The following is a 14,776-nucleotide window of genomic DNA, read 5'->3' on the forward strand; positions in this document are numbered from 1 at the left end:
GGGTGTGGGGTATATCAGTGTGTTACAGTGAGGGATGTGGTGTATATCAGAGTGTTACAGTGAGGGGTGTGGGGTATATCAGAGTGTTACAGTGAGGGGTGTGGGGTATATCAGTGTTACAGTGAGGGGTGTGGGGTATATCAGAGTGTTACAGTGAGGGGTGTGGGGTATATCAGAGTGTTACAGTGAGGGGTGTGGGGTATATCAGAGTGTTACAGTGAGGGGTGTGGGGTATATCAGTGTGTTACAGTGAGGGGTGTGGGGTATATCAGTGTTACAGTGAGGGGTGTGGGGCATATCAGTGTGTTACAGTGAGGGGTGTGGGGTATATCAGAGTGTTACAGTGAGGGGTGTGGGGTATATCAGTGTGTTACAGTGAGGGGTGTGGGGTATATCAGTGTGTTACAGTGAGGGGTGTGGGGTATATCAGTGTGTTACAGTGAGGGGTGTGGGGTTTATCAGTGTGTTACAGTGAGGGGTGTGGGGTATATCAGTGTTACAGTGAGGGGTGTGGGGTATATCAGAGTGTTACAGTGAGGGGTGTGGGGTATATCAGTGTGTTACCGTGAGGTGTGTGGGGTATATCAGTGTTACAGTGAGGGGTGTGGGGTATATCAGTGTGTTACAGTGAGGGGTGTGGGGTATATCAGTGTGTTACAGTGAGGGGAGTGGGGTATATCAGAGTGTTACAGTGAGGGGTCTGGGGTATATCAGAGTGTTACAGTGAGGGGTGTGGGATATATCAGTGTCACAGTGAGGGGTTTGGGGTATATAAGAGTGTTACAGTGAGGGGTGTGGGGTATATCAGAGTGTTTCAGTGAGGGGTGTGGGATATATCAGTGTTACAGTGAGGGGTGTGGGATATATCAGTGTCACAGTGAGGGGTCTGGGGTATATCAGAGTGTTACAGTGAGGGGTGTGGGATATATCAGTGTTACAGTGAGGGGTGTGGGGTATATCAGTGTGTCACAGTGAGGGGTGTGGGGTATATCAGAGTGTTTCAGTGAGGGGTGTGGGATATATCAGTGTTACAGTGAGGGGTGTGGGGTATATCAGTGTGTTACAGTGAGGGGTGTGGGGTATATCAGTGTTACAGTGAGGGGTGTGGGGTATATCAGAGTGTTACAGTGAGGGGTGTGGGGTATATCAGAGTGTTACAGTGAGGGGTGTGGGGTATATCAGAGTGTTACAGTGAGGGGTGTGGGGTATATCAGAGTGTTACAGTGAGGGGTGTGGGGTATATCAGAGTGTTACAGTGAGGGGTGTGGGGTATATCAGAGTGTTACAGTGAGGGGTGTGGGGTATATCAGAGTGTTACAGTGAGGGGTGTGGGGTATATCAGTGTTACGGTGAGGGGTGTGGGGTATATCAGTGTTACAGTGAGTGGTGTGGGGTATATCAGAGTGTTACAGTGAGGGGTGTGGGGTATATCAGAGTGTTACAGTGAGTGGTGTGGGGTATATCAGTGTTACAGTGAGGGGTGTGGGGTATATCAGAGTGTTACAGTGAAGGGTGTGGGGTATATCAGAGTGTTACAGTGAGGGGTGTGGGGTATATCAGTGTTACAGTGAGGGGTGTGGGGTATATCAGAGTGTTACAGTGAGGGGTGTGGGGTATATCAGTGTTACAGTGAGGGGTGTGGGGTATATCAGAGTGTTACAGTGAGGGGTGTGGGGTATATCAGAGTGTTACAGTGAGGGGTGTGGGGTATATCAGTGTTACGGTGAGGGGTGTGGGGTATATCAGTGTTACAGTGAGTGGTGTGGGGTATATCAGAGTGTTACAGTGAGGGGTGTGGGGTATATCAGAGTGTTACAGTGAGTGGTGTGGGGTATATCAGTGTTACAGTGAGGGGTGTGGGGTATATCAGAGTGTTACAGTGAGGGGTGTGGGGTATATCAGAGTGTTACAGTGAGGGGTGTGGGGTATATCAGTGTTACAGTGAGGGGTGTGGGGTATATCAGTGTTACAGTGAGGGGTGTGGGGTATATCAGTGTTACAGTGAGGGGTGTGGGGTATATCAGAGTGTTACAGTGAGGGGTGTGGGGTATATCAGAGTGTTACAGTGAGGGGTGTGGGGTATATCAGAGTGTTACAGTGAGGGGTGTGGGGTATATCAGTGTTACAGTGAGGGGTGTGGGGTATATCAGTGTTACAGTGAGGGGTGTGGGGTATATCAGAGTGTTACAGTGAGGGGTGTGGGGTATATCAGAGTGTTACAGTGAGGGGTGTGGGGTATATCAGTGTTACAGTGAGGGGTGTGGGGTATATCAGTGTTACAGTGAGGGGTGTGGGGTATATCAGAGTGTTACATTGAGGGGTGTGGGGTATATCAGAGTGTTACAGTGAGGGGTGTGGGGTATATCAAAGTGTTACAGTGAGGGGTGTGGGGTATATCAGTGTTACAGTGGGTGGTGTGGGGTATATCAGAGTGTTACAGTGAGTGGTGTGGGGTATATCAGAGTGTTACAGTGAGGGGTGTGGGGTATATCAGTGTGTTACAGTGAGGGGTGTGGGGTATATCAGTGTTACAGTGGGTGGTGTGGGGTATATCAGAGTGTTACAGTGAGTGGTGTGGGGTATATCAGAGTGTTACAGTGAGGGGTGTGGGGTATATCAGTGTTACAGTGAGGGGTGTGGGGTATATCAGTGTGTTACAGTGAGGGGTGTGGGGTATATCAGTGTGTTACAGTGAGAGGTGTGAGGTATATCAGAGTGTTACAGTGAGGGGTGTGGAGTGTATCAGAGTGTTACAGTGAGGGGTGTGGGGTGTATCAGAGTGTTACAGTGAGGGGTGTGGGGTATATCAGAGTGTTACAGTGACGGGTGTGGGGTATATCAGAGTGTTACAGTGAGGGGTGTGGGGTATATCAGAGTGTTACAGTGAGGGGTGTGGGGTATATCAGAGTGTTACAGTGAGGGGTGTGGGGTACATCAGTGTTACAGTGAGGGGTGTGGGGTATATCAGTGTTACAGTGAGGGGTGTGGGGTATATCAGAGTGTTACAGTGAGGGGTGTGGGGTATATCAGAGTGTTACAGTGAGGGGTGTGGGGTATATCAGTGTGTTACAGTGAGGGATGTGGGGTATATCAGAGTGTTACAGTGAGGGGTGTGGGGTATATCAGAGTGTTACAGTGAGGGGTGTGGGGTATATCAGTGTTACAGTGAGGGGTGTGGGGTATATCAGAGTGTTACAGTGAGGGGTGTGGGGTATATCAGAGTGTTACAGTGAGGGGTGTGGGGTATATCAGAGTGTTACAGTGAGGGGTGTGGGGTATATCAGAGTGTTACAGTGAGGGGTGCGGGGTGTATCAGAGTGTTACAGTGAGGGGTGTGGGGTATATCATTGTTACAGTGAGGGGTGTGGGGTATATCAGTGTGTTACAGTGGGGGGTGTGGGGTATATCAGTGTTACAGTGAGGGGTGTGGGGTATATCAGTGTGTTACAGTGAGGGGTGTGGGGTATATCAGAGTGTTACAGTGAGGGGTGTGGGGTATATCAGAGTGTTTCAGTGAGGGGTGTGGGGTATATCAGAGTGTTACAGTGAGGGGTGGGGGACATATCAGAGTGTTACAGTGAGGGGTGTGGGGTATATCAGAGTGTTACAGTGAGGGGTGTGAGGTATATCAGAGTGTTACAGTGAGGGGTGTGGGGTATATCAGTGTAACAGTGAGGGGTGTGGGGTATATCAGTGTTACAGTGAGGGGTGTGGGGTATATCAGTGTTACAGTGAGGGGTGTGGGGTATATCAGTGTTACAGTGAGGGGTGTGGGGTATATCAGAGTGTTACAGTGAGGGGTGTGGGGTATATCAGTGTTACAGTGAGGGGTGTGGGGTATATCAGTGTGTTACAGTGAGGGGTGTGGGGTATATCAGAGTGTTACAGTGAGATGTGCGGGGTATATCAGAGTGTTACAGTGAGGGGTGTGGGGTATATCAGAGTGTTACAGTGAGGGGTGGGGGACATATCAGAGTGTTACAGTGAGGGGTGTGGGGTATATCAGAGTGTTACAGTGAGGGGTGTGGGGTGTATCAGAGTGTTACAGTGAGGGGTGTGGGGTATATCAGTGTGTTACAGTGAGGGGTGTGGGGTATATCAGAGTGTTACAGTGAGGGGTGGGGGACATATCAGAGTGTTACAGTGAGGGGTGTGGGGTATATCAGAGTGTTACAGTGAGGGGTGTGGGGTATATCAGTGTGTTACAGTGAGGGGTGTGGGGTATATCAGTGTGTTACAGTGAGGGGTGTGGGGTATATCAGTGTGTTACAGTGAGGGGTGTGGGGTTTATCAGTGTGTTACAGTGAGGGGTGTGGGGTATATCAGTGTTACAGTGAGGGGTGTGGGGTATATCAGAGTGTTACAGTGAGGGGTGTGGGGTATATCAGTGTGTTACTGTGAGGTGTGTGGGGTATATCAGTGTTACAGTGAGGGGTGTGGGGTATATCAGTGTGTTACAGTGAGGGGTGTGGGGTATATCAGTGTGTTACAGTGAGGGGTGTGGGGTATATCAGTGTGTCACAGTGAGGGGTGTGGGGTATATCAGAGTGTTTCAGTGAGGGGTGTGGGATATATCAGTGTCACAGTGAGGGGTTTGGGGTATATCAGAGTGTTACAGTGAGGGGTGTGGGGTATATCAGTGTTACAGTGAGGGGTGTGGGGTATATCAGAGTGTTACAGTGAGGGGTGTGGGGTATATCAGAGTGTTACAGTGAGGGGTGTGGGGTATATCAGAGTGTTACAGTGAGGGGTGTGGGGTATATCAGAGTGTTACAGTGAGGGGTGTGGGGTATATCAGAGTGTTACAGTGAGGGGTGTGGGGTATATCAGAGTGTTACAGTGAGGGGTGTGGGGTATATCAGAGTGTTACAGTGAGGGGTGTGGGGTATATCAGTGTTACGGTGAGGGGTGTGGGGTATATCAGTGTTACAGTGAGTGGTGTGGGGTATATCAGAGTGTTACAGTGAGGGGTGTGGGGTATATCAGTGTTACAGTGAGGGGTGTGGGGTATATCAGAGTGTTACAGTGAGGGGTGTGGGGTATATCAGTGTTACAGTGAGGGGTGTGGGGTATATCAGAGTGTTACAGTGAGGGGTGTGGGGTATATCAGAGTGTTACAGTGAGGGGTGTGGGGTATATCAGTGTTACGGTGAGGGGTGTGGGGTATATCAGTGTTACAGTGAGTGGTGTGGGGTATATCAGAGTGTTACAGTGAGGGGTGTGGGGTATATCAGAGTGTTACAGTGAGTGGTGTGGGGTATATCAGTGTTACAGTGAGGGGTGTGGGGTATATCAGAGTGTTACAGTGAGGGGTGTGGGGTATATCAGAGTGTTACAGTGAGGGGTGTGGGGTATATCAGTGTTACAGTGAGGGGTGTGGGGTATATCAGTGTTACAGTGAGGGGTGTGGGGTATATCAGTGTTACAGTGAGGGGTGTGGGGTATATCAGAGTGTTACAGTGAGGGGTGTGGGGTATATCAGAGTGTTACAGTGAGGGGTGTGGGGTATATCAGAGTGTTACAGTGAGGGGTGTGGGGTACATCAGTGTTACAGTGAGGGGTGTGGGGTATATCAGTGTTACAGTGAGGGGTGTGGGGTATATCAGAGTGTTACAGTGAGGGGTGTGGGGTATATCAGAGTGTTACAGTGAGGGGTGTGGGGTATATCAGTGTTACAGTGAGGGGTGTGGGGTATATCAGTGTTACAGTGAGGGGTGTGGGGTATATCAGAGTGTTACAGTGAGGGGTGTGGGGTATATCAGAGTGTTACAGTGAGGGGTGTGGGGTATATCAAAGTGTTACAGTGAGGGGTGTGGGGTATATCAGTGTTACAGTGGGTGGTGTGGGGTATATCAGAGTGTTACAGTGAGTGGTGTGGGGTATATCAGAGTGTTACAGTGAGGGGTGTGGGGTATATCAGTGTGTTACAGTGAGGGGTGTGGGGTATATCAGTGTTACAGTGGGTGGTGTGGGGTATATCAGAGTGTTACAGTGAGTGGTGTGGGGTATATCAGAGTGTTACAGTGAGGGGTGTGGGGTATATCAGTGTTACAGTGAGGGGTGTGGGGTATATCAGTGTGTTACAGTGAGGGGTGTGGGGTATATCAGTGTGTTACAGTGAGAGGTGTGAGGTATATCAGAGTGTTACAGTGAGGGGTGTGGAGTGTATCAGAGTGTTACAGTGAGGGGTGTGGGGTGTATCAGAGTGTTACAGTGACGGGTGTGGGGTATATCAGAGTGTTACAGTGAGGGGTGTGGGGTATATCAGAGTGTTACAGTGAGGGGTGTGGGGTATATCAGAGTGTTACAGTGAGGGGTGTGGGGTACATCAGTGTTACAGTGAGGGGTGTGGGGTATATCAGTGTTACAGTGAGGGGTGTGGGGTATATCAGAGTGTTACAGTGAGGGGTGTGGGGTATATCAGAGTGTTACAGTGAGGGGTGTGGGGTATATCAGTGTGTTACAGTGAGGGATGTGGGGTATATCAGAGTGTTACAGTGAGGGGTGTGGGGTATATCAGAGTGTTACAGTGAGGGGTGTGGGGTATATCAGTGTTACAGTGAGGGGTGTGGGGTATATCAGAGTGTTACAGTGAGGGGTGTGGGGTATATCAGAGTGTTACAGTGAGGGGTGTGGGGTATATCAGAGTGTTACAGTGAGGGGTGTGGGGTATATCAGAGTGTTACAGTGAGGGGTGCGGGGTGTATCAGAGTGTTACAGTGAGGGGTGTGGGGTATATCATTGTTACAGTGAGGGGTGTGGGGTATATCAGTGTGTTACAGTGGGGGGTGTGGGGTATATCAGTGTTACAGTGAGGGGTGTGGGGTATATCAGTGTGTTACAGTGAGGGGTGTGGGGTATATCAGAGTGTTACAGTGAGGGGTGTGGGGTATATCAGAGTGTTTCAGTGAGGGGTGTGGGGTATATCAGAGTGTTACAGTGAGGGGTGGGGGACATATCAGAGTGTTACAGTGAGGGGTGTGGGGTATATCAGAGTGTTACAGTGAGGGGTGTGGGGTATATCAGAGTGTTACAGTGAGGGGTGTGGGGTATATCAGTGTAACAGTGAGGGGTGTGGGGTATATCAGTGTTACAGTGAGGGGTGTGGGGTATATCAGTGTTACAGTGAGGGGTGTGGGGTATATCAGTGTTACAGTGAGGGGTGTGGGGTATATCAGAGTGTTACAGTGAGGGGTGTGGGGTATATCAGTGTTACAGTGAGGGGTGTGGGGTATATCAGTGTGTTACAGTGAGGGGTGTGGGATATATCAGTGTTACAGTGAGGGGTGTGGGGTATATCAGAGTGTTACAGTGAGGGGTGTGGGGTATATCAGAGTGTTACAGTGAGATGTGCGGGGTATATCAGAGTGTTACAGTGAGGGGTGTGGGGTATATCAGAGTGTTACAGTGAGGGGTGGGGGACATATCAGAGTGTTACAGTGAGGGGTGTGGGGTATATCAGAGTGTTACAGTGAGGGGTGTGGGGTGTATCAGAGTGTTACAGTGAGGGGTGTGGGGTATATCAGTGTGTTACAGTGAGGGGTGTGGGGTATATCAGAGTGTTACAGTGAGGGGTGGGGGACATATCAGAGTGTTACAGTGAGGGGTGTGGGGTATATCAGAGTGTTACAGTGAGGGGTGGGGGGTATATCAGAGTGTTACAGTGAGGGGTGTGGGATATATCAGTGTTACAGTGAGGGGTGTGGGGTATATCAGAGTGTTACAGTGAGGGGTGTGGGGTATATCAGTGTTACAGTGAGGGGTGTGGGGTGTATCAGAGTGTTACAGTGAGAGGTGTGGGATATATCAGAGTGTTACAGTGAGGGGTGTGGGGTATATCAGAGTGTTACAGTGAGGGGTGTGGGGTATATCAGTGTTACAGTGAGGGGTGTGGGGTATGTCAGAGTGTTACAGTGAGGGGTGTGGGGTATATCAGTGTTACAGTGAGGGGTGTGGGGTATATCAGAGTGTTACAGTGAGGGGTGTGGGGTATATCAGAGTGTTACAGTGAGGGGTGTGGGGTATATCAGAGTGTTACAGTGAGGGGTGTGGGGTATATCAGTGTTACAGTGAGGGGTGTGGGGTATATCAGAGTGTTACAGTGAGGGGTGTGGGGTATATCAGTGTGTTACAGTGAGGGGTGTGGGGTATATCAGAGTGTTACAGTGAGGGGTGGGGGGTATATCAGAGTGTTACAGTGAGGGGTGTGGGGTATATCAGAGTGTTACAGTGAGGGGTGTGGGATATATCAGTGTTACAGTGAGGGGTGTGGGGTATATCAGAGTGTTACAGTGAGGGGTGTGGGGTATATCAGTGTGTTACAGTGAGGTGTGTGGGGTGTATCAGTGTTACAGTGAGGGGTGTGGGGTATATCAGTGTTACAGTGAGGGGTGTGGGGTATATCAGAGTGTTACAGTGAGGGGTGTGGGGTATATCAGAGTGTTACAGTGAGGGGTGTGGGGTATATCAGTGTGTTACAGTGAGGGGTGTGGGGGATATCAGAGTGTTACAGTGAGGGGTGTGGGGGATATCAGAGTGTTACAGTGAGGGGTGGGGGGTATATCAGAGTGTTACAGTGAGGGGTGTGGGATATATCAGTGTTACAGTGAGGGGTGTGGGGTATATCAGAGTGTTACAGTGAGGGGTGTGGGGTATATCAGTGTTACAGTGAGGGGTGTGGGGTGTATCAGAGTGTTACAGTGAGGGGTGTGGGGTATATCAGTGTTACAGTGAGGGGTGTGGGGTATATCAGTGTTACAGTGAGGGGTGTGGGATATATCAGTGTTACAGTGAGGGGTGTGGGGTATATCAGAGTGTTACAGTGAGGGGTGTGGGGTATATCAGTGTTACAGTGAGGGGTGTGGGGTACATCAGTGTTACAGTGAGGGGTGTGGGGTATATCAGTGTTACAGTGAGGGGTGTGGGGTATATCAGAGTGTTACAGTGAGGGGTGTGGGGTATATCAGAGTGTTACAGTGAGGGGTGTGGGGTATATCAGTGTGTTACAGTGAGGGATGTGGGGTATATCAGAGTGTTACAGTGAGGGGTGTGGGGTATATCAGAGTGTTACAGTGAGGGGTGTGGGGTATATCAGTGTTACAGTGAGGGGTGTGGGGTATATCAGAGTGTTACAGTGAGGGGTGTGGGGTATATCAGAGTGTTACAGTGAGGGGTGTGGGGTATATCAGAGTGTTACAGTGAGGGGTGTGGGGTATATCAGAGTGTTACAGTGAGGGGTGCGGGGTGTATCAGAGTGTTACAGTGAGGGGTGTGGGGTATATCATTGTTACAGTGAGGGGTGTGGGGTATATCAGTGTGTTACAGTGGGGGGTGTGGGGTATATCAGTGTTACAGTGAGGGGTGTGGGGTATATCAGTGTGTTACAGTGAGGGGTGTGGGGTATATCAGAGTGTTACAGTGAGGGGTGTGGGGTATATCAGAGTGTTTCAGTGAGGGGTGTGGGGTATATCAGAGTGTTACAGTGAGGGGTGGGGGACATATCAGAGTGTTACAGTGAGGGGTGTGGGGTATATCAGAGTGTTACAGTGAGGGGTGTGGGGTATATCAGAGTGTTACAGTGAGGGGTGTGGGGTATATCAGTGTAACAGTGAGGGGTGTGGGGTATATCAGTGTTACAGTGAGGGGTGTGGGGTATATCAGTGTTACAGTGAGGGGTGTGGGGTATATCAGTGTTACAGTGAGGGGTGTGGGGTATATCAGAGTGTTACAGTGAGGGGTGTGGGGTATATCAGTGTTACAGTGAGGGGTGTGGGGTATATCAGTGTGTTACAGTGAGGGGTGTGGGATATATCAGTGTTACAGTGAGGGGTGTGGGGTATATCAGAGTGTTACAGTGAGGGGTGTGGGGTATATCAGAGTGTTACAGTGAGATGTGCGGGGTATATCAGAGTGTTACAGTGAGGGGTGTGGGGTATATCAGAGTGTTACAGTGAGGGGTGGGGGACATATCAGAGTGTTACAGTGAGGGGTGTGGGGTATATCAGAGTGTTACAGTGAGGGGTGTGGGGTGTATCAGAGTGTTACAGTGAGGGGTGTGGGGTATATCAGTGTGTTACAGTGAGGGGTGTGGGGTATATCAGAGTGTTACAGTGAGGGGTGGGGGACATATCAGAGTGTTACAGTGAGGGGTGTGGGGTATATCAGAGTGTTACAGTGAGGGGTGGGGGGTATATCAGAGTGTTACAGTGAGGGGTGTGGGATATATCAGTGTTACAGTGAGGGGTGTGGGGTATATCAGAGTGTTACAGTGAGGGGTGTGGGGTATATCAGTGTTACAGTGAGGGGTGTGGGGTGTATCAGAGTGTTACAGTGAGAGGTGTGGGATATATCAGAGTGTTACAGTGAGGGGTGTGGGGTATATCAGAGTGTTACAGTGAGGGGTGTGGGGTATATCAGTGTTACAGTGAGGGGTGTGGGGTATGTCAGAGTGTTACAGTGAGGGGTGTGGGGTATATCAGTGTTACAGTGAGGGGTGTGGGGTATATCAGAGTGTTACAGTGAGGGGTGTGGGGTATATCAGAGTGTTACAGTGAGGGGTGTGGGGTATATCAGAGTGTTACAGTGAGGGGTGTGGGGTATATCAGTGTTACAGTGAGGGGTGTGGGGTATATCAGAGTGTTACAGTGAGGGGTGTGGGGTATATCAGTGTGTTACAGTGAGGGGTGTGGGGTATATCAGAGTGTTACAGTGAGGGGTGGGGGGTATATCAGAGTGTTACAGTGAGGGGTGTGGGGTATATCAGAGTGTTACAGTGAGGGGTGTGGGATATATCAGTGTTACAGTGAGGGGTGTGGGGTATATCAGAGTGTTACAGTGAGGGGTGTGGGGTATATCAGTGTGTTACAGTGAGGTGTGTGGGGTGTATCAGTGTTACAGTGAGGGGTGTGGGGTATATCAGTGTTACAGTGAGGGGTGTGGGGTATATCAGAGTGTTACAGTGAGGGGTGTGGGGTATATCAGAGTGTTACAGTGAGGGGTGTGGGGTATATCAGTGTGTTACAGTGAGGGGTGTGGGGGATATCAGAGTGTTACAGTGAGGGGTGTGGGGGATATCAGAGTGTTACAGTGAGGGGTGGGGGGTATATCAGAGTGTTACAGTGAGGGGTGTGGGATATATCAGTGTTACAGTGAGGGGTGTGGGGTATATCAGAGTGTTACAGTGAGGGGTGTGGGGTATATCAGTGTTACAGTGAGGGGTGTGGGGTGTATCAGAGTGTTACAGTGAGGGGTGTGGGGTATATCAGTGTTACAGTGAGGGGTGTGGGGTATATCAGTGTTACAGTGAGGGGTGTGGGATATATCAGAGTGTTACAGTGAGGGGTGTGGGGTATATCAGAGTGTTACAGTGAGAGGTGTGGGGTATATCAGAGTGTTACAGTGAGGGGTGTGGGGTATATCAGAGTTTTACAGTGAGGGGTGTAGGGTATATCAGAGTGTTACAGTGACGGGTGTGGGGTATATCAGAGTGTTACAGTGAGGGGTGTGGGGTCTATCAGAGTGTTACAATGAGGGGTGTGGGATATATCAGTGTTACAGTGAGGGGTGTGGGATATATCAGTGTTACAGTGAGGGGTGTGGGGTATATCAGAGTGTTACAGTGAGGGGTGTGGGGTATATCAGTGTTACAGTGAGGGGTGTGGGGTATATCAGTGTTACAGTGAGGGGGTGTGTGGTATATCAGAGTGTTACAGTGAGGGGTGTGGGGTATATCATTGTTACAGTGAGGGGTGTGGGGTATATCAGAGTGTTACAGTGAGGGGTGTGGGGTATATCAGTGTTACAGTGAGGGGTGTGGGGTATATCAGAGTGTTACAGTGAGAGGTGTGGGGTATATCAGAGTGTTACAGTGAGGGGTGTGGGGTATATCAGTGTTACAGTGAGGGGTGTGGGGTATATCAGAGTGTTACAGTGAGGGGTGTGGGGTATATCAGAGTGTTACAGTGAGGGGTGTGGGGTATATCAGAGTGTTACAGTGAGGGGTGTGGGGTATATCAGAGTGTGACAGTGAGGGGTGTGGGGTATATCAGTGTTCCAGTGAGGGGATTATGGAGTATCTATTTGGATCGGAGAGGCTGGGCTTGTGTGGGAATCTGCAGCCTCTGGTTTGTTATGAATCATTCGGTTGAATATCTCTCAGCCGCCAGTGTCCCTCTGTTGTTGAAAGTGATGCAGTAACCGATTGATTGTTGAATACAGGACTGAGTCAACCTCTCCACCAAATCTCAGAGCCACAACTGCACACAGCTCCCCGAGATACTGAATGTTGTGTCATACAGAGACAACAGGAGGCCATTCAGCCCCTCCTTTCCCCTGCTGGCCCTGTGAACGAGTGATCCACTCCCTCCCCCCTCCCTGTCATACAGAGACAACAGGAGGCCATTCAGCCCCTCCTTTCCCCTGCTGGCCCTGTGAACGAGTGATCCACTCCCTCCCCCCTCCTCTCCATCTCTCTGTCAGTCTTTCCCCATCGAGTGTTTCTCCAGTTGCCCCTTTGGAAAGTTCCTGTTGAATCTGCTTCCGCCGCCCTTTCAGGCAGCGCCTTCCAGATCACAACAACTCGCTGCGTTCACAATAAACATTCCCTCACCTCACCCCCCCCCTCACCCCCTCTGATTCTTTTCCCGATCGCCTTCAATCTGTGTCCCCCTCTGGTCCCCGACCCTCCTGTCGCTGGGAACAGTTTCTCCTTATCGACCCCCGTCACAAACCCCCTTCCCCGATTCGGAACGCCTCGATTCAATCTCCCCCTTAACCTTCTCCGCTCAAAGGAGAATGACCCCCACTCCCCACATCACCCCCCCACCCCCCACCCCCACCCCCCCCGCCCCACCGGCCCCGTCACCCCCTGTCTCTCCCAGTATCTCTCCGTGTGGTCCGAAGACCCAGCTACCCCAGAAGAATGTTCTGGTGAATCTCCTCAGCTCTGTCTCTACTTCTGTCTCTCTTTTCCTTCGTCACTTTCTCACTCGCACTGCCCTGCTCTATCATTCTCTCTGTCTCTCTGTCTCTCTCTCTGTCTCTCTCTCTCTGTCTCTCTCTCTCTGTCTCTCTCTGTCTGTCTGTCTCTCTCTCTCTGTCTCTGTCTCTCTCGCTCTGTCTCTCTCGCTCTGTCCCTCTCGCTCTGTCTCTCTCTCTCTCTGTCTCCCTCTCTCTCTGTCTCCCTCTCTCTGTGTCTCTCTCTCCGCCTGTCTCTCTTTCCGTCTGTCTCTCGCTGTCTCTCTCTCTCTGTCTCTCTTTTTCTTTCTCTCTGTCTCTCGCTCTCTGTCTCTCTCTCTATCTCTATTTCTCTCTGTCTCTCTATCTCTTTTTCTCTCTGTCTCTCTCTCTCTGTCTCTCTCTCCGCCTGTCTCTCTTTTCGTCTATCTCTCGCTGTCTCTCTCTGTCTGTCTCTCTCTCTCTCTCTGTCTCTCTCTCCCTCTGTCTCTCTCTCCCTCTGTCTCTCTCTCCCTCTGTCTCTCTCTATCTCTCTGTCTCTCTCTCCGTCTGTCTCTTGCTGTCTCTCTACCTCTTTCTCTCTCTGTCTCTCTCTTTCTCTCTCTGTGTCTCTCTCTCTTTCTCTCTCTCTGTCTCTCTCTCTTTCTCTCTCTCTCTGTCTCTCTCTCTCTGTCTCTCTCTCTCTGTCTCTCTCTCTCTGTCTCTCTCTCTCTGTCTCTCTCTCTCTCTCTGTCTCTCTCTCTCTCTGTCTCTCTCCCTCTGTCTCTCTCTCTGTCTCTCTCTGTCTCTGTCTCTTTGTCTCTGTCTGTCTCTCTCGCTCTGTCTCTCTCGCTCTGTCCCTCTCGCTTTGTCTCTCTCTCTCTCTGTCTCTCTCTCTCTGTCTCTCTCTCTCTGTCTCTCTCTCTCTGTCTCTCTCTCTCTGTCTCTCTCTCTCTCTCTGTCTCTCTCTCTCTCTGTCTCTCTCTGTCTCTCTGTCTCTCTGTCTCTGTCTCTCTGTCTCTCTGTCTCTCTGTCTCTGTCTCTCTGTCTGTCTGTCTCTCTGTCTCTCTCTCTCTCTCTGTGCAGGGTTCCAATCCCCAGAGGCCTCCAAGTCAGTTCAGGTGAACTGTTAGAAGAATCGACACTGAACTCCTGTAACTGACAGAGTAGGTGTGAAGGGATGGAGTTTGGTAATGTAGACAGCAGAGCTGGTGTTGACAGGAGACCATCGGGAAATCTTTCCTCACCTGATACACGGCACAGCGAGAGTATAGCAGCAATCCTCAGGTACATCATCTCCATCGGAACCACAGCATCTTCACCCAGGCTTCAGAACCAGCAGCCCACACTCCCCAACTTCTCTCCGTCTCTCTCGCTGTCTCTCTCTCTCTGTCTCTCTCTCTCTCTCTCCGTCTCTCTCGCTGTCTCTCTCTCTCTCTCTCTCCGTCTCTCTCTCCGTCTCCCTCTGTCTGTCTCTCTCTTTTCCCTCTGTCTCTCTCCTCCCTCTGTCTCTCACTGTCTGTCTCTCTCACTCTTCTCTGTCTCTCAGTCTGCCTTTCTCTATTTCCCTGTATCTCTCTCCTGTCTCTCTCTGTTTCTCTCTCTCTCTCCTGTCTCTCTCTGTCTCTCTCTGTTTCTCTTTCTCCTGTCTCCCTCTCTCTCTGTCCCTCTCTCTCTGTCCCTCTCCCTCTCTGTCTGTCTGTCTCTCTCTCTCTCTGTCCCCCTCTCTCTCTGTCCCTCTCTCTCTCTCTCTGTCTCTCTCTCTCTGTCCCTCTCTCTCTCTGTCTCTCTCTGTGTCCCCCTCTCTCTCTCTGTCTCTCTTTCTCCTGTCTCCCTCTCTCTC

General features: G+C 50.5%; 1 protein-coding gene across 1 annotated transcript in view; it reads right to left on the minus strand.

The window, feature by feature from the left end:
• Nucleotides 1–14,352, minus strand: part of LOC144490695 (carbonic anhydrase-related protein 11-like) — a gene marked incomplete at its 3' end in the record, with an annotated part of 27,877 nt that extends 13,525 nt beyond the window's left edge. Inside the window, exon 1 of the mRNA XM_078208401.1 lies at nt 14,181–14,352. Coding sequence (XP_078064527.1) covers nt 14,181–14,235 — 55 coding nt within the window. The remainder of the gene's footprint in view (nt 1–14,180) is intronic.
• Nucleotides 14,353–14,776: the final 424 nt, after the last annotated feature.

Source organism: Mustelus asterias, unplaced genomic scaffold, assembly GCF_964213995.1.
Source record: "Mustelus asterias unplaced genomic scaffold, sMusAst1.hap1.1 HAP1_SCAFFOLD_3638, whole genome shotgun sequence".
NCBI classification, from domain to species: domain Eukaryota; kingdom Metazoa; phylum Chordata; class Chondrichthyes; order Carcharhiniformes; family Triakidae; genus Mustelus; species Mustelus asterias.